This window comes from Phyllostomus hastatus, unplaced genomic scaffold (genome assembly GCF_019186645.2).
Source record: "Phyllostomus hastatus isolate PE091 unplaced genomic scaffold, TTU_PhHast_1.1 phas_contig_1162, whole genome shotgun sequence".
In the NCBI taxonomy this organism is placed as follows: domain Eukaryota; kingdom Metazoa; phylum Chordata; class Mammalia; order Chiroptera; family Phyllostomidae; genus Phyllostomus; species Phyllostomus hastatus.
In genome coordinates this window covers 7,892,634-7,912,941 of record NW_025333537.1, presented here as the reverse complement: position 1 = coordinate 7,912,941, position 20,308 = coordinate 7,892,634, and the positions used below count along the sequence as shown (strand labels likewise).

Below are 20,308 nucleotides of genomic sequence, written 5' to 3'. Positions count from 1 at the left end.
TACTCATCCACTAATAAATATTGGCCGCCTGGGCGTATCTCCATTTTTAAGTATAAAAATTACGTACATGAGCGGTTCTGCATTCCCTCACACGGCTAGGAACCTGAGACCCTAACGGGGCGGAGGGCCCCACTCAAGGCCACCCTGGGGAGGAGATGGAGCAAAGCCAGGTGGGGTCTCCACGGGACGGGGACGTTCTGACCAGTCACCTGCTGGGGGGGCTCGGGGGAAGGCTGGCTGCTGTCACTGGGCCAGCCTCGGGGGTATCGGTTCATGCCTGGAGCTGTGACACCAGAGATGTGTCTGCTTCCAGATGGCAAGTGGCGATAGCTCTGTTACATCACACCCTCCCGGGAGGTGTCCCTGGGGACAGCCCGGTCAGAGCGTCCTTGGCTGCGGGAGGTGGGGATTCTGACGGTTGTTTTCACAGCCTGGGGAGGAACGGACAGCTCTCGCCTCTGTTTGCCCTTCTGGCTGGCGAAGCCATCCCTGGACTCCTGGTTCGTTAAGGTCTCCAGCTCCTGAGTCCATCACACCTGGGCCGAAAAACTGACAGCCAGCTCTATGACCTCAGGGTCATCACCTATGTTCCCTTAGCTTCAGTTTCCTGCCCGGAGAAATGGGGGCCTTGGTAGCTACTGGGGATCCCGAGACTTAGACATAATGGCTGACCGGTGCCGAGTCAGGGCTCAAGGAAGAGGAGCTGCTATTCGTGATTATCTTTAGCCTTATTATTATTACTATTATTTATTTATTTATTCAAAGACAGAGGGGAAGGGAGGGAGAAAGAGAGACAAACATCAATGTGTGGTTGCCTCTTGCACGCCCCCTACTGGGGACCTGACCTGGCCTGCAACCCAGGTGTGTGCCCTGACTGGGAATTGAAACAGCGACCTTTTGGTTTGCAGGCCGGTGCTCAATCCACGGACCCACACCAGCTGGGGTAGCCTTATTATTATTATTATCCATGATTTCCCCACCCTGTCTGGCCCCCTTTTCCTGAGTCCTCCCTCCAGACCGGGTTCCTTACTTATGTTGCCCCCTCCCCCACCCCATCCCCCAGCAAGTCTGGGCTGGAGCCTCTTTGGGATTCTGCAGCTTGGCCCTGCTGGGAGTCTCTCCCGGGGGGCCATGAGCAGCCCCAGGGCAGGTCCGCACTCACCCTGTCCCCGCTGAGTCCCCCTCTCTCTCCTCCACCCGTTCCACACCCTATCATGCACAGGACAGCCCCTCACAACAAAGAATTATCTGGCCCCAAATGTCAGTAGCACTGAGATTGGCCAGGACTTAACCCGATGTGGGCAAAAGTACTCTATCTAAAAGACTGTTGCTGCCTGGCTGGTGTGGCTCAGTGGATTGAGCACCGGCCTGCAAACTGAGAGGTTGCAGGTTCAATTCCCAGCCAGGGTACATGCCTGGGTTGCAGGCCAGGTCCCCAGTAGGGGGCGTGTGAGAGGCAACCACGCATTGACGTTTCCCCCTGTCTCTTTCTCCCTCCTTTCCTCTCTAAAAGTACATGAGTAAAATCTTTAAAAAGGAAAGAGTGTATAAAAAGCTGTTGCTCTATGTTCAACTGCTATTCGATCTCCCTTCAGAAAAATGAGTCGATTTTTTTTTTCTTGGTGAAATCAATACAGGCGAATCAGGCTTCTGTAGTTTCGGACTCAGTGCATTCCCCGTTTGCGGCCCTCGCCGTAGAACCCGGCAGCGGGCCCTCCCCGTTTTCACCCACCCGGCTTCACCCCACCCTCCCCTCCGTCGGGGCCTCGTGGAAGCCACCTAACGGTGCGCTCTGCAGCGATGCCTCCGGCTTCACCGGGTGTGGCCCACCGTCTCTGGGTGGGCCTTCATGGCTAAAGCTGGTCACGGCCAAGGTCAGGACCCCAGGCCGCGCTGGGTCTCCCCCTGGGGGTTATCATCACCCACCAATCAGCCCGCATTCGGTGGGTAGAGTTGGCGAGGGCCAGACAGCCCTGAGGGACTTTGTCCAGAGTCCACGGGGAAAGTCGCGCTGTTTGCAGCAGGAACTAATCCCGGATCACAGACTCAGCGTGCCACGCCTGAAGACTCCTTGGCTTTTCCCCTGGCTTGGCTTAATTTTTATTTCAAGCAGATAATTTAAAAAAAATATTTATGTTCAGAGAGAGGGGAAGAGAAGAAGAAAGAGAGGGAGAGACACATCGATGTGAAAGAGAGAGAATAGAATGGCAGTTGGCTCCCCGTCCCGGGCCCCAAGCCAGGGACCTGGCCTGCAACCCGGGCATGGGCTCTGGCTGGAGAGTTGAAACAGCAACTTTTCGGTTGATAGGCCTGCACGCAACCCACTGAGCCACACCAGCGGGGGCTTAAGCGGCTAATTAATTGGAGGCAAGGAGGGTTTTCCTCTTCTCTCCGGGGGGGGGCAGGGGCATGCAGGGGTGGAGATACCGCAGACAGGGTTGGGGTACGGTCTGGTCCTCCCTTGTTTGTCCCCCGCCCCAGCTGCCCCCGCTGCCCCCACTTGGCCGGGAGGCTTTCTTCATTCCCAGTCGCGTGAGTCCTGGTCCTGTAGTCGGGCCCGTGGCAACCGCCCCGGAGTTTTGGCCACTGCCACACACTCTTTCTCTTACTCTGCTGTCCCCTCCATTCCCTGAGGCAAGGAGCATTCCCGGCTGTGCTCATAGGAAGCCCTCCTGGTCCCAGCAGTGGAGCCCGGGGGTGGACCCCTACCGACTGTGACGTGGGCAGGGAGTTTAGGAGCCGTGTGCTGCACCTTTGGTAGCCTGGACCTGTCTGCCCTGGGGTCGCCGACCTCCCGGAGACCCGCAAGCGCTGTCAGTCAGGACTCGCCCTCCCTCCCTCTGTCCTTCCCCTCCTCTCCGTCTCTCTGTCTCTCTGTCTCTCCGTGCCTCTGTCTCTCCGTCTCTCCGTCTCTCTGTCTCTCTGCCTTCCCATCTCTGTCTCTATCTCTCTTCTCCTCGGGGGAGGGAGTGACAAGTTAATTCTCAAAGCGTTCTTGCTCCATCTGGGCCTCACCTGTGCATTTTCTCTCTGATTACGCCGGCCACCGACTAGGGCAAAGGGGAAAACTGTTACCAATGGCCCAGGATGGGTCTCGCTCATTACTCCTTCCTTATCTAATAGTTGCAGACTATTTCACTTTATTTATTTTACTTTATTTTATTTTATTTTATTTTAATTGTTGTTCAGATACAGTTTTCTGCCTTTTACCCGCACCCCAGCCCACCCCCCCAGCCCTCCCCACCTCCCTCCCGTTCCCACACCCCCTTGTTATTGTCCATGTGTCCTTTACACTTGTTCCTGCAACAGACTACTTCTTTTCTAGCTTTTTCTGTCATCAGCTAGCTTCTCGACACCTCTATCCAAGACGTGGGCCTGTTTCTCTCTCCATTTTTTTAAAAAATAGGACTTTGGTCAACTAAGTTCTGTTTTAATGAGCATAAAAAAGCCTCCTTGTTTAAGCACTCTCTGAGGAGAACCTTTCTGCAGAGCAAAGACATATAAGAAGTATTTTTATTTCCCACTACTTTTCACGTTTGGGTGTAGGGACGTCAAAAGCCTTTTAACTTTAGGATGGTTATAGACGGACAGAAACGGACTCTGAAACCGCACACATAGATGGTGCAGAAGGGTCTCTTCTTCTTAAGGAGTCCATGAGTATGACACGTTGTTCACCGTTATCGAACCGATGTTAATACATTATTATTCACCGAAGTCCACGCTTTATTCGGATTTCTTTAGTTTTTAACAAATGCCCTTTTTCTGTCCTGGGATGCCACCCAGGACACTGTGTTTCATTTCGTCGTCACGTCTCCTTGGGTTCCTCCTGGCTGTGACAGTGCCTCAGACTGTCCTTGTTTATCAATGACCTTGACCTGGGTGCAACAGTGCCTCCGACTTCCCTTGTTGTCAATGCCCTTGACCGTCTTGAACCACATTGGTTGTGGGTTTTATATTTCTTCTCATGAGCCCCCTGGGGTTATAGGCATTGGGGAGAAGACCGTGGCCATGAAATGCCACTGTCCACACGTCACGTCACGCCCAGTCCATGTCCACCACCAACACGACTCACCGCTGCTGACGCTGACCTCACTCGCCTGGCCCACAGAGGGTCCGTCAGGCGTCCCCACCGCTCAGTTCCCCTTCCTTTCTGGGTGTGGGCTTTTTGACGGTTGCGTCCGCCTGCACGGACCTACTGTTTATCCTGGGCATTCACTGTCCCTGATTGGGAACCGTCTCCCTGTCTGCACTGAGTGGGGAATCCCGACACGAAGCCTGAGATCTGCTGACGCCTTCCCTCCCCTGGCGGGTCTCGCGTGGGGACCCCAAGATCTCCTAGACAGACTCTCTCTGCCAGCCTAACACATAGCCACCGGCCACCTGTGGCTCTTTAAATTGATAAAAATTAAATAAAATGTACAGTTCAATCCCTCAGTCTCAGGGCTCAGTAGCCCGGGTGGGGTGGGGGGAGGGGCTACCGTACTGAAGAGCACAGATTGCGCAGCCTTCTCACCACGGCGCCCTGTCCCCTCGGCCCTCTCCTCCCTCATCCCACCGTCTCCTAGCTGCCCCCTGCCCCCCGCCTGCCATCACCCTGGGGTAACGTCTCAGCAGCACAGCCTGTATGTCAGCCACTTCTGCCCCTCGTCATCTGTCAGTAAAACTCACCGCACACTGTACGTATTTTTCCTCTCTCCTCACTCAGAATGCGCCGTGAACACTGCTTTGGGCAATAGGTTTAGATCTGCTTCTTGGGGATGCTGCAGAAGTGCACAGGGAGGGCACACTGTGATCACTCAGCCGTATTCCCCTCCAGGGGCCTCTCGGCTTCCAGCGGTTCTGTTTGTTTGTTTGTTTGTTTGTTTCTGTGGTTCCACGCAGTAGTCTGATAAACACGTTCACACCCCTGCTCTTACCCTCTGGCCCTTGTTTTTTTTTTTTTTGAGAATAAATTCTCCAAATTAAGATTTCTAGGTTAAAGGAATAGGCATTTACCAAATTGTAATAGATAGTGACAGATTCATGTCCTGAAAGGAGATGAAAATGGCAATACCCAGTTGCACCAGCAACATACGAGACGCCTATTTTGCTTCGTACTCACCAGCCGTGGCGGTTAGTGCTTTTATGCTTTTTAAAAACTGTTGCCGCCCTGGCTGGCGTAGCTCAGTGGATTGAGCGCGGGATGCGAACCAAAGTGTCGCAGGTTCTACTCCCAGCCAGGGCACATGCCTGGGTTGCAGGCCATAACCCCCAGCAACCGCACATTGATGTTTCTCTCTCTCTCTCTCTCCCTCCCTTCCCTCTCTAAAAATAAATAAATAAAATCTTTAAAAAAAAAACTGTTGCCAACCTAAAACGTGGCATTTGATCGCTGCTCAATTTTGCATTTTTCTATGGCTGCGTCCGTACTGCTTTACCGCACCCTCTGCCGGGCGTGTGCACTGTGAGCCCCGTGAGGGCCAGGAGCGCGTCTTCCTTGCCTGCTTCTCTCCTCTCGAGGGGCCTAGATCTGGGTAGTGTGGGGCGATGTTTGTTGAATGAATAAATGAATGGCTCAATTCTGAAAGCCCGGTTCACACGGGCCAGATGTTTCCTTGGCCTTGAGGCCAGATGTTAAACTGTCTCCTTTTCTTCTGTGGGCCTCAGTTTCCCCACCCACAACAAGAGTGCATTCTAGGGCCCCTGAGGGCTCTTTCGGCTCCGATGCCACGACGATGGGTTTGTAAGGCTCCGAGGACAAGAGCGTCCAGGTTGGACGTAGGTTCCTGCGACAATCGGCCCCATGGCTTACTTGCTGGGCAACCTGGGGCAAGTTGCTTAACCTTTCTGTGCCTCAGCTTCTCCCTTGACGCCTGACCCCTTTTCTTTTCAAGGGAAAGAGGAGAGAGGGAAAGTTCCTCTGTTCAAGGGTCTCACACGCAAATTTCTGCAGGACCAGCGGGGGTCTGTCGGGCGTTGGAAATGCAATGGGAAGAGGTGGGGACAATGGCAAATGGAGAGCCGTGTCCCTCTACAGAGGACAAAGCGAATCGGCTCCAGCCAGCAGAAGTGTGGCCCCGTAGCCCTGACCAGGGTGGCTCAGTGACTTGGGTGTTTTCCTGCAAAGTGAAGAGTCGCCGGTTCAATTCCCGGTCAGGGCACACGCCTGGGTTTCAAGTTTGGTCTGCAGTCGGGGCGCATGTGAGAGTCAACCGATTGATGTTTCTCTCTCATATCCTCATTTCTTTCCCTCTCTTTCTCCCTTCCTTCCCCTCTCTCTAAAACACAAATAAATAAAATCTTAAAAAAAAACAAAAGAAATGTGGCCCCTTAGTTTGAGACCCTCTCTGCTCTAGCACGAGTATCATCTTGGCAGAGGTCTGAGAAGTGACCTAGGAGGAGGTACTGGGTGTCTGGAGACCCGGGTTCAAATCCCAGCTGGGCCCCTCACTGGCACGGCTGCTTGCATGACCGCCTGAGCCCAGTTCTCTCATCTGTTTAACGGAGCGGAGCCTCGCGGCTGGGAAGATGTACGGCCTGGGTCCCGAGCGAAACCTGCACGTCGGGAGGGCCCAGGGCTATCCCCCCTTCCCTGCACTTCCCTCGCCCAGCAAACAAGACAGCCATGTGGGGGTGGGGGCGGGGAGAATGGTGAAATCGAGCTTAATAAACAACCCCGGGGACTGGCCAGGGAGGGTGTGTGGCAGCCTGAGGTGTCAGGGACAGCGGCTGGCTGACGAAGATGGCCCGGGAGGGGACAGGTCAGTGGCCTGGCCCGTCTGTCCAGCCTCCTCTGATGCAGTCACCCTGGCTCTCCCCACACCATCCTCTTTGCAGTCAGGAGCTCTGGCGCCGGGCCCCTCTGGGTGTGACCCTGGCTCTGCCGCCGCTGCGGGACACCGAGAAAGTGCCTTGACCTTCCCGAGACAAGTCTGATTCCACGCCGTGGAGTTCATGCTCACGCACACCTCCCCCGGTGCTGTAAACATGCCGTGGCACAGTGACGTCGTGTTTCCAGACTTCGGACCCCCCCCCGTTTCCGTCACAGTGTCGTCTCCCGTCCTCTGTAACAGCAACAATAACAACAATAGCAGCAGCAGCGAGAAGCCCTTGTTCGAGATGGTTTAGAGTCACCCAAGGTCACACGGCCAGGGAGCGGCAGCGCTGGTGTCGATGTGTTCCAACCATACTGCCTCCTCATGCCAGAAACTACCACTGCTGCTACACGAGGTGTTTCATCTTATTTTTTATTTTTTTAAACTTTTAAAAAAGATTTTATTTATTTATTTTTAGAGAGGGAAGGGAGGGAGAAAGAGAGAGAGAGAGAAACATCAATGTGCGGTTGCTGGGGGCCGTGGCCTGCAACCCAGGCATGTACCCTGACTGGGAATCGAACCTGCGATGCTCTGGTTTGCAGCCTGCACTCAATCCACTGAGCTACGCCAGCCAGGGCTCGTCTTGTTTTTTAAACAGACTCTATGTTTAAGCTCTCATACCTGCCTAACTTTTCCCTCAACAATAATATCCATGAAATAGGCTGTGTGCTAAGTCCTCCTCCTCCTCCAGGAAGCCCTCCCTGATTCCGCCCTGCCCTCAGCTGTCCTATGGGGACCTTCTGCTCTCTGTCCTCCTTGGAGGGGTGTTAGTATTGTCACTCGATTGGGTGTCTTCCTCTTCTCTCCAGGCCGGGACCCACCTGAGGGCATGAACTGAGTTTCACCACCTCTGTTCCCGGTGCTCAGGTCAGGGCAGAACACCCAGTGATGGTGCGTGTTTAACGTGTGGATGGGAATGAAGCTGCCAGCGTCTTCTTTGGGGTTCACGGCCCACCAGCTCCACTTGACCCCGAGTGGCCGGGAGTTAATCATCAAACCTGAGGGGGTCACCCAAGGTCCAAGGAGGGCACAGAATACCTGGGCTGCCAGTCTTTCCTGAGCCTCACCTCCCATTTGACATGGAGGGAAACTGAGGCCCAGATGGATGTGCCCAGCTGAGGTTCGCCCAGGGAGACAGCAAAAGAGACAAGATGGGAATGCGATTACACCACCCCCTGGCCCACAACCTTCTATGGCTCCCTAGTGCCCCTGGGCAAGGTCCAGGCTCTGGACTGGCACAGCCATCCCTGGGGCCGCCTGTCCCGGCCCGCCTGTCCAGCCCCTCACCCGCCTGCGGCCCCACCCCCGCCTTCTCTGTCCCAGCCCCACGGGACACCTCTCCATTCTTGGAACACACCGTGTTTGTCCACTGCAGACCTTTGCACTCCATGTTCCTGATTCCTGGCTGAGCTCAGGGCTGAGCTCCTCCTCCGGGAAGCCTTCCCAGCCATCTGGAGCCAAGTGAGCTACCTGGGCAACCACGGCCTTTGCCAATACCTGGTGGCACTGATTGTAACTACTTTTCAGGGGGCCCTGGGGCCTCCGAGAGGGCAGGGAACATCTTGTTTTGTTCGAGGCTAAAGATCCCGGGACGTGACAACTAGTAGGTGTCCAGTAAATATTTGTGGAATGAACAAATCGATGGCCAGAGTCATTCATTTGAAAGGGAAATAATTGTGGGGTTCCTGCGTTGGGTATGAAATATGAGAGGTGAAGAAGTACTTCAGGCCCTGGCTGGCGTAGCTCAGTGGATTGAGTGCGGGCTGCAAACCAAAGTGTCGCAGGTTCGATTCCCAGCCAGGGTACATGCCTGGGTTGTAGGCCACGGCCCCCAGCAACCACACATTGATGTTTCTCTCTCTCTCTCTCTTTCTCCCTCCCTTCCCTCTCTAAAAATAAATAAATAAAATCTTAAAAAAAAAGAAGCACTTCAGAAAAATACGCCTTTCTCACACGACAGAAAAGAATTGTTTCTTTGTGCTTTCGTCTCAGGCCAAGCAGTTGCTTGGAGATGTCTGTGTCTCCGGTGAGACACAGAGGTGAAAGAGGTGGTCCAGGGTGGGAGATAAAGGCCGTTCCTCACTGGCTGGGTGGCCTCAGCCAAGTGAGTGTCCCTCTCTGAGCCTATGCTTCTTTGTCTGTCAAATGGGACCAGGTAATGCGTGTGTCGTGGACAGCACACAGTGGGGGCATCGAGCGTCGAGCTCATCCTCTTTCGCTCTCTGGCTGGCGCTGTCTCTTTAACATGGGAGGCGGGGCCAAGGCCCCAGGAGGCTGCCAGAAGCTGGGCAGAGCTGGTACCCAGTTAGACTGGTAGGCGGCAGGTGGCCAAGTTGGTCCGGGGACGCTTGGACAGGAAGGTAAGGGGGCCTGGGGCCCAAACAGGGTCAGGGGTTAGGGTGGGTGTGGAGGTAGTGCCGTCTGAACGGCTTTGGGGCCCTGTCCCAGCTGAGTGGGCAGAAGGTGAGAGAGGGTGACAGTGGCCTGGGCCCTCCCAGGAATATTGATTCAACTCAGGGTGCCGTGGGCACAGCCTGCTTTGCAGAAAGAAAGGGAACTGGTTTTGCTTGCCAGAGGGGCAGGGCTAGGCATTCTGCCAGGTGGGGGGGGGGGGGGTGTGGCCGAGGTTCCCCACCCCCTGCAGCAGGGATCTGGCTGTGGAGAGTCACCCAGGTGGTCTCTAGGGACAAACCTAAGGGACAGGAGGTGGAAAAGATCGTTGGTCTTCACCCAATCTATGGTTGCAACAGGCAAGGCCCAGGGCAGAAAAGTGCCTCTGTCAAGGTCACGCTTGCTGGGACCTAAACCCAAGGCGGGGGCTTCACCCTGCGTTGCTCCGGCGCAGACAGGGCCCAGGGCTCCCCTGTCAGCCCCAGCGGCCGACAGCCGCGGTGAGAGCCTCGTGTGCCTCGGCCTGGGGTTGGTCCCGGGTGTCACGGGCATCTGGGCTTGATAAGGCTGTTGGCGTTCTCTGGGCTGGTCCCCCTAGAGGATGCCTGGCTCCCAGGAAGCCCCACGCCGTCCCTGGCCATTGGTCCAGGCGCCAGGCAGGGAGCTGATGCCTCGGTCGGTGTCCTCCCTCCACCATCACCGCGGTCCTGGGGTGCACACGCTCTGCTCCCCATTCATCATGTGGCTGCTTCATTCTCACTTTTCAGTGTCAGGTGTCAAGGTCACCTCCTCCAAGAGGTCCTTCCTGACCCCCCTACCCACAGTAGGTCCCCTCGTTCTTCTTGTCACGACTCCCTACATGCCACGTTTCCCTCTTAGCAGTTTGTCTGTGCAGTTATTTGCTGAGGGCTGGTCTCCCCACCAGAATACAAGTCAGTCGGCTCCAAGAGCAGATGTCGGTTTTGTTCCCCGTGTTGTCCCCCGTTCCTCGTCCGGCACATAACAGGGACTCAGCAAAAGATAGTTATAATAATTACATTAATGTGCACCATAGCCTGTGCATCAGGGACTGTTACTATTCATCTTTTGCAGGCGGGGAAACAGGCACAGAGAGGTTGAGACACTTGTCTGGGTCGCACAGCCAGGAAGTCACAGCTGGTCCCTAACATTGGTCTCTGCTTGGCCCCTTGGCGGGTGTTCTGGGGCTCTGGAGCTGAGGTGGGGCCTGGGCCAGGGGATGCTGGGTGTGGGGAACCCCCCACCCCTCTTCTCTGATGCCGTGCTCAGCTCGAGCAGCGCCCTAGGTGGAGCTGGGTGGAGATGGCTCAGGCTTGGCCCGCCTAGGGAGTCCCAGGACCATCCCAGCAAAAGCCATCAGGTCTAATTCACGGAAGGTAGACCCAGAACTCTTCCGTGGAGGACAAGCTGCTTGGGTTTGTGGTGGGCGGGGGAGGTTGCAGTATGCCTCCTAGTGGCAAATGGTGGAACTGCAGGGGGCAGCCCACTGCTTTTCTGCCCCAGGGTGGGAAAATGAGGCTGACTTTGGCCCTTAAAAAAAAAAAAATCCTGCCCTAACTGGTGTGGCTCAGTGGATTGAACGCTGGCCTTCAAACCAAAGGGTCACCATTTGGATTCCCAGTCACGGCACATGCCTGGGTTGCGGGCCAGGTCACCAGCAGGGGGCGTGCGAGAGGCAACTGGACGATCTTTCCCTCTCTCCCTTCCTTTCCCTTCTGTCTAAAAATAACGAAAATCTTTTTAAAATCCTTCTATTTTTCCTCCCTGTCGTTTCCTCCGTCTCTTCAGCCTTGCCCTGACCCCTGGGTTCATTCACTGCTTATTCGCCCGTGCCTTGGCTTAAAACTCCCCGCTGCAAGCAGAAGTAGAAACACACCCCAAGTCCGCCCTTTGGACTGGAACACCCCCCCCCCCGCCCCCGCCCCGCGGCCCTGCCCGCGCCCAGTCCTCTCTCCGCACCCGCAACACTCAAGTTCATTTCTAGATCAGGGTGGTCCTGTCTGCTGTCCCCGCACAGGAACGCCTTTCCCTCGGCTTTCTTCTTGCCCTTCCTCGCAGAGTTCCCTCTTTGAGAACCTGCAGATCAAAAATGAGTGAAAAGGCCTCTCGACCAGCCACAACGCCCAGGTCCCAGACGCAGCCGGAGTCGAACTGTTAAAGAGCCCAAACCACCACCAGCCGCGAAACCCACCAGAAAGCACAGTTAATGAGACAACGGGACATTGGAACAGATATTCGATATTACGAGATTGATAATATTTTATGTGTGATTCCATTTTAAAAATCAGCATCACGGAAGTATAATTTACATAAAATAAAATGAGTCTACTTTCAGTTAAAATTCAGTGGGGTTTGGGAGAAAGTGTAGACTGTTGTGAAAAATCACGTGGCTTCCTTTTTTTTTTTTTTTTTTTTTAAGAGTGCTTTGTGGTCGAAAGGTATACACTTTCAGTTAGACGATGAATCAGCCCTGGGGATGTAACGCACAGAGTGGCAGCTGTAGTTAGTGACACTGTGCTGTCGACTTTCCCGTTGCTGAGAGAGTCAGGCCTTAAAAGTTCTCACCACCCAGAAACAATCCGTATCTACTATGTAGGGTGCCAGATATGAACTAGACTGACTGTGGTGGTCATTTTGCAACATCTACAAATACTGAATCAGTATGCCATACACTTGAAACTAACATGATGTTACATGTCAATTACATCTCAACATAAATTTTTAAAATCTTTTTTTTAATTTATAGAGAGGGAAGGGAGATATAGATATATAGAGAGAGAAACATCAATGTGCGGTTGCTGGGGGTCATGGCCTGCAACCCATGCATCTGCCCTGACTGGGAATTGAACCTGCAACACTTTGGTGCCCAGCCCGCACTCAATCGACACAAATTTTAAAAGTACAATAAAATAAATCTTGCCAGAGTAAACAGAGCTCTTTACTTTTTTTTTAAGATTTTATTTATTTATTTTTTAGAGAGGGAAGGGAGGGAGAAAGAGAGAGAGAGAGAAAAACATCAATGTGCAGTTGCTGGGGGTCGTGGCCTGTAACCCAGGCATGTGCCCTGACTGGGAATCGAACCTGCGACACTTTGGTTCGCAGCCCTCGCTCAATCCACTGAGCTATGCCAGACAGGGCTGAGTGGGTTTCTTTTTTATGGGTGAACCATGAGTGAATGAATTCTCCCATTTTCATTCACTCATCACTTCACATTGGGCCTGTTTTGCATCCCCAGCACCGTGGGCAGCCACAGTCACAGAATGCAAGGACCTCTAGTTCAAACCTCCTTGTCCAGATGGGGAAACTGAGGCCCAGAGAGGAGCAGATACTTGCCTGGAGTCTCATAGGTTGGCACCCAGATGGGGGGCTAAGGGAGCCAAGCCGAGGGCCTCCTCCAGTGCCCCCTCCCCCGAGTCCTGGTCAAGGGGATTCTGGCCTGGAGCTGCCGGCCCACGACACCCGTGTCTTGGTGCAGGCCCGCTTGGCGGTCGCTGGAATGGAGAGCTCTCCGGCAGAGCGTGCTAAGAGTGAGCCCTTCCACACGGTCACACCTCTGCTGGAGAGCTGGGCACTGTCCCAGGTGGCGGGTGTGCCGGTCTTCCTCAAGTGTGAGAACGTGCAGCCGACTGGCTCCTTCAAGATCCGGGGCATCGGGCATTTCTGCCAGGAGGTGAGGGGTGCTGGCAGGGGAGGAGGGGTGCTGGCAGGACAAGGGTCGGGAGAGGAGCAGAGGCTGGCAGGGGCCCGAGGGCAGGAGCGGAGAAGCGAGGCTGTACCGGGGGCAGGAGAGAGCTGTGGGCAGGTGAGGGACGAGGGGAGCTGTAAGGGGATGGCAAGGCTCTAACTCCACCCCACACTGGACTCCGTGACGCCTGCCTGGGTCAGTCCCCAACCCCATTGCTTCTCCTCCCAGGTGGCCAAGAAGGGATGCAGACACCTGGTGTGCTCCTCAGGTGAGCCCACCCCTTTCCGCTCCACCAGGGTCCTCAGGGCTGGGCGTGGGGGAGGGGGAGCTGGCCCGAGCGGCTATAGGTGTGCAGGGCTTGGCCTCTTCTTCAAGGTGCAGCCTCATCAAGGTCATGGTCAGATGGCCGTTTTGTTTGTCCTCTCCCAGTCCTGTTCCCATGATTCAGGACCCGCAGCAGGAGTGACAGAGACCCAGTTCATACAGGTGTAAGCTATAGCCTCGGAGACTGGAAAATTCCATTGGATAGATGGCTTTCAGGCACAGCTGGATCCAGGAGCTCACCTCTGTCCCTTTCCTTGCTCTCAGCTTTTCTTTCCTGTATACTAGCTTTATTCTCATGCAGGCCGCATGGTAGCAAGTTGGCCAGCAGGATTTCAGGCTTGCTTCCTTTCCTGCCCTCCCACCAACCCCAGTGAAAAGGGGGTGCCCCTTCCTGAAGGCTCTCTTCAATCCACAGACTGGGTCCTATACTCATCCCTGAACCAATCATGGGCCAGGGGTGACTGAGGCCTCTGATTGGCTCAATCTGGACCCTGTGTCCTCCTCTGGGGCCCACAGGGTGATTCGCAAAGGGACGTGGAGCAGGAGGGGGACAGGACTGTCAACGGGCTAATGCAACACTACCCACTGCGCCCCCTTTTGCTGCCTCCACAGGGGGCAACGCGGGCATCTCGGCCGCTTACTGCGCTCGGAAGCTGGGCATCCCTGCCACCATTGTGCTGCCCGAGAGCACCTCCCCGCAGGTGGTGAGGAGGCTGCAGGGGGAGGGGGCCGAGGTCCAGCTGGCTGGAAAGGTAAGGGCTGCAGGAAGGGGAAGCCAGCAGGAGGGGCCGCCTTCGCTCCCCCTCCCCCGTAAGAGACTGTCTCCTTTCCCTTTGCATGAACTATGCCTGGGACCCTGTCTCTCTTTAGGACGGCTGAGCTGGGGGTGGGAGTGAGGGGTGAGGCGTACTGAGGGCCAGGACCTCTCCACTTGCCTGCCCCCATCCGGAGAAGACCCCCCTGCATGAGCCGGGGGGAGGGAGGGAATTCCCAGGAGCACACCCGTCTCCCTGCCACCTCACTAACACCTCGCACTGTCCACCTCGCCATTTTTTTTTTTTTTTTTGCCATTTGGTGAAACAAAAAGTATAAAGAAAGATGATGGCTTCTCTTCCCATCCTGAGAGCACCCCAATAGGAAAGAGAGGCCCGCTGATGAGGGTATCACAGGTTCACCTGGCTACCAGAACCCAAACAAACAAACAAACAAACAACAAAAAAACCTGGAGACACAAACATGTAATCCTTCTACCCTCCTGGAAAGAAAAAAAAATGCATCCCCAGAAAACAAATTTTTTAAAACCACCAAAATTTAAATTCAAAGACATATTAAAGTACCCAAAAGCTGGTTTCCAAATAGTATATACAGTTTCCTTCCTTCTTCCTTTTTTCCTCCCTCCTTCCCTTCTCTTCCCTTCCTTCCTTCCTTCTGTCTTTCCTTACTGCCAGCGGGTGTTCACTCAGCACACACTATGTGCCTGCACTCTGTCAGACAGAGTTAGGGAAACAGAGGTGATGAGCCATGGTCTCTACTCCCACGGAGCTCAAGGTATCGTTGAGGAGACACAGGGTGACCAGGTGATGACGGTAACAGAACGAGATGCGTGCTGTGACGGGGAAGCGGAGGACACTGCAGGGGAACAGAGGAGGCATGCTCTTTCAGTCAGCATTGCTGCTTGATAATGCTGCGTAACGAAAGCCCTCAATGTCCGTGGCTTATGAGAAACACGATCTCTCTTGCTCGTGGGTTTGTGAGTGGGCCGGGCGAAGCTGCGTCAGGCTGTAGGCGGGATTACGGTCCACACACGTGCCCCTCACCTTCCAGACCAGGGGCCACCTTCTCAAGGTGAATGGCGAGAGGAGTGAGAGGAAAAAAGCAACTGGTGTCTATATAAGAAGAATACAGACACGCCGAGAAACAGGCCGGGGGGAGACAGAGGCGGGCGGGGTGGCTGCAAACCAGGGGATTTAAGTTGCCCTTAAGGCTTAAGAGACGACTGTGACTTTGTCTCTTCTGCCACATGCCAGTGACCAAAGCGAGTCACGTTCCTGGAACCAGCGTCCACGTGGCGTGAGGAAACACACTCCTCCCACGCTAGTGCGAAGAGCAGCAAAGTCACACGGGAAAAGGCGTGGATGTGTGATTCTAACGCTGGGGGTGGCGGTGAAGAACTGGGTGATGGCCCACCCCATCCTTCCCCGACGGGGCCGTGCCTCGGATTTGGGGTGGGGGCCCAGGGAGGGCTCCAGGAGGAGGGTCCCCTGGCTTGGGCCTTGAAGGAGACTCCAGGGGAGAAAAGGGAGCGAGGGATGGTGGGCAGAGGGAAGTGGTGGGGACAGCAGTGGAAGTGGCAAGAGCCTGGGGTGCTCCCCTGCAGCCGGCACCCTGGGGGGATGGTAGTGAACGGGGGAGCCAGGAAGGGGTGAGGAGTGAGGGCGGGGGGCATGGCTGGACACATCTGCTCCAGCCCCAGGAGCTCCTTGGGTTCCCTGGAGCAGATCCTGAGAGGGCCTCTGGGCTCTGTGTCCCTGCAGGTCTGGGACGAGGCCAACCTCAGGGCGCAGGAGTTGGCCAAGAGGGACGGCTGGGTGAACGTCCCACCGTTTGACCACCCCCTGATCTGGTAAGGCTGGCGCCCCTCCCCCCAGGCAGCACAGAGTTGAGAAACTCTCCCTGAGTCTAGGCCCTTCCTTTGAACAAAAGGGGAAACCGAGGCCCAGAGAGTAGAAGGGGCACAGGATCCAGGCACCCTTGGGTCCAGACCCTGCTTCTGTCCCTTGTGAGTTGTGTGACCCTGTAAAGCATCCCACTGCCTTGTGCCTCAGTTTCCACATGTGTAAAATGGACATGCTAATAATATACCCCCTTTATTGAATGTGTACTTTGGCACACATTTAATCTATTGAGTCCTCCCTGAAGCCCTAGAGGCAGGTGATGTATGCCCATTTTGCAGGTGAGGAAACTGAGGCACCAAGGGGTCAAACAACTTGCCTGAGATCACACAGCTACTAAGTGGCAGAGGCGTTGGGTCCCGGGCTCAGAACTTGAGTTGAGCAGGTTCCTAGTGACACGCTGGCTCTGGGAGTTTGATGCGGGGCAAGGAGGAGGGTAAGGGAATGAGTAAATTTAGTGACAGAAGCCGAGTCCCCTCTCCCTCCAGCTGTGGGTGGGGAGGGGTGAGGGGGAGGGGTTTGTAAATGTGAGCCTTTGGGGCTGAGGGTCTCCCTCACCTGGCTCCTCTCTCCCCTCCCCCCACCCCCAGGGAAGGCCACACCAGCCTGGTGCGGGAGCTGAAGGTAGCCCTGGGGACCCCCCCAGGGGCCCTGGTGCTGGCGGTGGGGGGTGGGGGGCTCCTGGCCGGGGTGTCGGCGGGCCTGGTGGAGGTGGGCTGGCAGCACGTGCCCATTGTCGCCGTGGAGACCCGAGGGGCACACTCTTTCAACGCAGCCGTGGAGGCGGGCAGGCTGGTCACGCTGCCGAGCATCACCAGGTAGGCACAGGCCGGGCGTTCATGTGGGCGGGGCTGGAAGGTGAGGGCGGAGCTGCGCTGGGGGCTCTCGGCCCCAAGTGGAGGAGGCAGTGGCCACCGTGGTTGTGGGCACCGACCACGGCGGGGTGGATCTGAATTCCAGGGCGGTGCTGACAAAGTTGGAGAAGGATCTGATTCCTTGAAGTTTCACCACTTAATAAACAAGCTTTCACTGGTCTGTATGGTTACGAAGTGGCACACTGGGTGTCGGCACAGACCAGCAATGTAAGGGTGTTGCAGTGGGAAATGTAGGCAAGCAATAAGCAGCAGAAAAACAAATGTCACGCTCATTTCTCCCAACCGAAGATGGACGTTGCTTAGATTGGGTTGCATTTTTCCCCATGTTCGTCTCCCCTGCCCCCACCGGCCATGCACCATTTACATACACGCAAAGTGTGCCTGGCACATAGTAAGTGCTCACCAAAATTTATGACATGACGAATGAATCAGTTATATATTTACAAAAGTTGAGATTATAGATAGCCTTCAGACCGTTTGCTAACCTCTATTTTTCTATTCATATTCTAGAACATAAATGTAGGGAGTGTTTGGTTTTTTTTTTGCCTTTTTTTTGGCAACATCATCAGGGAACTTTGTCCTCATTAAACTTTGTAACTGATCTTAACTGAACTGAGGGAAAGTTCTCTCTCTTTTTTTTTTAAGATTTTATTTATTTATTTTTTAGAGAGGGAAGGGAGGGAGAAAGACAGAGAGAGAGAGAAACATCAATGTTCGGTTGCTGGGGGCCGTGGCCTGCAACCCAGGCATGTGCCCTGACTGGGAATCGAACCTGCAACACTTTGGTTTGCAGCCTGCGGGAAAGTTCTTTCAGACTCATTCACGTACAGAGAGTGGCGCAGCACCCCCACCTCGTCTCCTGTTCTTTACCACCACCACCACCGCTGCCTGTCGCCTGTTGTCCGGGGGGCTGTGTGAGTCGCCGAGGGCTTCCTCAGAACTGCCCACATGGCGTAAAACTGCAGGCGTTTGTTCCTTCCCGGGGTGGCGGCTCGAGGCCTGGGATCGGGTTCCAGGCAGGGCCGAGTCCCCTGAAGGCCCCGGGGATCCGCCCCTGCCTTTTCCAGCTTCTGGGGGTGGCTGGCAGCCCGTGTCATCCCCTGGTTTGCAGCCACAGCGCCTGCCTCTGTCTCCCTGCCCCGGCCTGTTTCTCGGCGTGTCTGTACTCTTCTTGTACAGACACCAGTCGCTCTAATCCAGTGTGACGCCGTCTTAACGGATCACAGTCTGCCAAGACCCTATTTCCAAATAAGGTCGCATTCTGAGGCTCTAGATGGACATGGATTTTTTTTGGGGGGGGGACACTATGCATTCCTCTGCCCATACCCTTACTGCCCACATGTTGCTGGCTGCCCATCGGGTGCTGGGACTTAGGGTATGATGGAGCAGGACAGCGGGGTGTGGCGCTCATAAGTTTCTAACCCAAAGGGAGGCTGTGGGCATTAAACCAGAAAATCCATGCATCCAGCCCCTTGTAAACACTCCGTACACGTTAGCTATCACACGCACATGAACGAAATTGAAACAGTCTTTTCCTACGTGCGGCTTTCTGGCGTCTGGGCAAGAAGTGGGACAGTCGTGGCTGTAGAGTCAGCAGCTGTGATGCGCCCTCATCAGCCGTCACGGGACAGTGTCGAGCCCTCCCTGTCTGCCAGACGCTGCTCCAGACTCTTGCAACGCTGCACCCCAGCCTGTTGCAGGATGGGAGGGGGCTGGGCCAGAGGAGACGAGGGCTGGGTCTGTGTGAGGAGGACATGTGATTCGTCAGCTTTTCCTGCGCCCCTGTACTCCCTGCACCCCATCCCTGTCCCCCCACCCCTTGCAGTGTGGCCAAGTGCCTGGGTGCCAAGACAGTGGCGGCGCGGGCCCTGGCCTGCACGCGGGAGTCGAAGATCCTCTCGGAGGTGGTGGAGGACCGTGAGGCTGTGGATGCCATGCAGCGGTTCCTGGGTGAGTGCTCGCTGGCCCCCCCCCACCCCACCCCCCGGGCTCAGAAACCCGCCAGGTCCCTGCCAGGTCCCCGCATCCCCCAGCGAGCGCATATTTTCTCGTCTGCGTCTCCAGCGCCGATCACAGGGCTGGGTGTGCAGTAACGGTGCGGTGCGTGTGTGTGCTGAGGCGGTGGAAGGGGCGTGCTGTGCTGTCTGTAGCCTCCACACTTTTGTACATGCTCTTCTTCTCTCCAGCTGCCCACCCCCGGGCCTGCCCCCTTGCAGTTTCACATGACTAAAGGCTACTCAGCCACCATGGCACCTCCTCCAGGAAGCCTCCTTTGATCTCTCACCCCCATCCCGCCTGGGTTGGAAACTCCCTGGGCACCGACCCCACTAATCTCATACCTGCCTGATTCTTATCTGTCTCCATCGCTGGACTGTGAACTCAGTGAGGGCTGGGGCTGGTGTGTCTCGCTCACTGCTGTGGCCCCGGGACCTTCCTAGAACAAGCCCCGCAGGGAGAGGGTGCTCAGGAAAGGTGTGATGAATGAATGGATGAATGGATGAATGGAAAGTGAAAAGGTAGACACTGGGCAGATGAATGGGCGAGTGGATTGATGGGGCGATGGACTGATGAGTGACGTAGAAACGAATAGATGGATGGACGCATTGATGGATGGACACACTGATGAATGGACAGACAGTCAGATGATGGATAAGGGATGAAAGGGCGGGTGGACGGACGTGCTGACTGATGGCTGCACTGACAGAGGGACAGATAGACGGCCTGATGATGGATAGAGGAATAGATGGATGGATAGGTAGATGAAAGGTGGGTGGGTGGAGGGAGGGACGGTCAGATTGATGGATGGAGAGGGAGTCAGACAAACAGACTGAGGTGGGGCCGGCCGGCTGGCCTCACGGATCTGCGGGGCCCCGAGCCCGCTGAGCACTGACTGATTTCCGCCCCCTGTCCTCTCCTCCACCCCCCTCATGCCCCCGCTCCGGGCAGACGACGAGCGCATGCTGGTGGAGCCCGCCTGCGGGGCGGCCTTAGCGGCCGTCTACTCCGGCCTCCTGGGGAGGCTCCAGGCAGAGGGCCGCCTGGGCCCCGCCCTGGCCTCCGTCGTGGTCGTTGTGTGTGGAGGCAACAGCATTGACAGCCGAGAGCTGCAGGCCCTGAGAGCCCAGCTGGGCCGGAGCTGAGGCCTCCCGGGCTGGGAGTGCCGGCCGCACCCCACGGATCCCCCGGGAGCTCACAGATGCCCCTGTAGCCGGCTGAGGGGCCTCTGTGCTCGCCGATGACCGTGGAAGCTTCCTTGTGCTACTGTGCTGGCCGCCTCCTGCAGGAAGCCCTCCTGAACTCCCTCCCACTCCCTCCCACTCCCCTGCAACGACGACCAATAAACCCTTTCTGAGTTGAGTTGGTAACTGGGCTGAGTCCAGTCTTTCCACCCCCTGAGCTCACAGCAGCCTGGAGCCCGGCTCTGCAATGAAGCAACTCTCTCCAGCTTGAAGAACTAAGCCAAGGACTCAAACCTCAGGCCCCTAAGGG

The 20,308-nt window shown here is 55.7% G+C and overlaps 1 protein-coding gene across 1 annotated transcript; it reads left to right on the top strand.

Annotated features, from left to right (window-relative positions):
- The first annotated feature begins 9,189 nt into the window (after positions 1-9,189).
- On the top strand, positions 9,190-20,184 carry SDSL (serine dehydratase like). The gene is made up of 9 exons (XM_045846290.1): positions 9,190-9,214; positions 12,499-12,610; positions 12,739-12,933; positions 13,177-13,216; positions 13,885-14,024; positions 15,807-15,895; positions 16,535-16,762; positions 18,645-18,769; positions 19,766-20,184. The coding sequence occupies exons 3-9, from the start codon at positions 12,760-12,762 to the stop codon at positions 19,957-19,959; spliced, it is 990 nt and encodes a 329-aa protein (XP_045702246.1). The 5' UTR covers positions 9,190-9,214; positions 12,499-12,610; positions 12,739-12,759; the 3' UTR covers positions 19,960-20,184.
- The last annotated feature ends 124 nt before the right edge of the window (positions 20,185-20,308 follow it).

What these genes read in the sequence shown, in the direction of transcription:
- SDSL (XM_045846290.1), top strand. Translation starts at nt 12,760, where the DNA reads ATGGAGAGCTCTCCGGCAGAGCGTGCTAAGAGTGAGCCCTTCCACACG. An exon ending in TTTGACCACCCCCTGATCTG is followed by an intron (nt 15,896 to 16,534) that starts GTAAGGCTGGCG and finishes CCCCACCCCCAG; the next exon opens with GGAAGGCCACACCAGCCTGG. An exon ending in ACGCTGCCGAGCATCACCAG is followed by an intron (nt 16,763 to 18,644) that starts GTAGGCACAGGC and finishes CACCCCTTGCAG; the next exon opens with TGTGGCCAAGTGCCTGGGTG.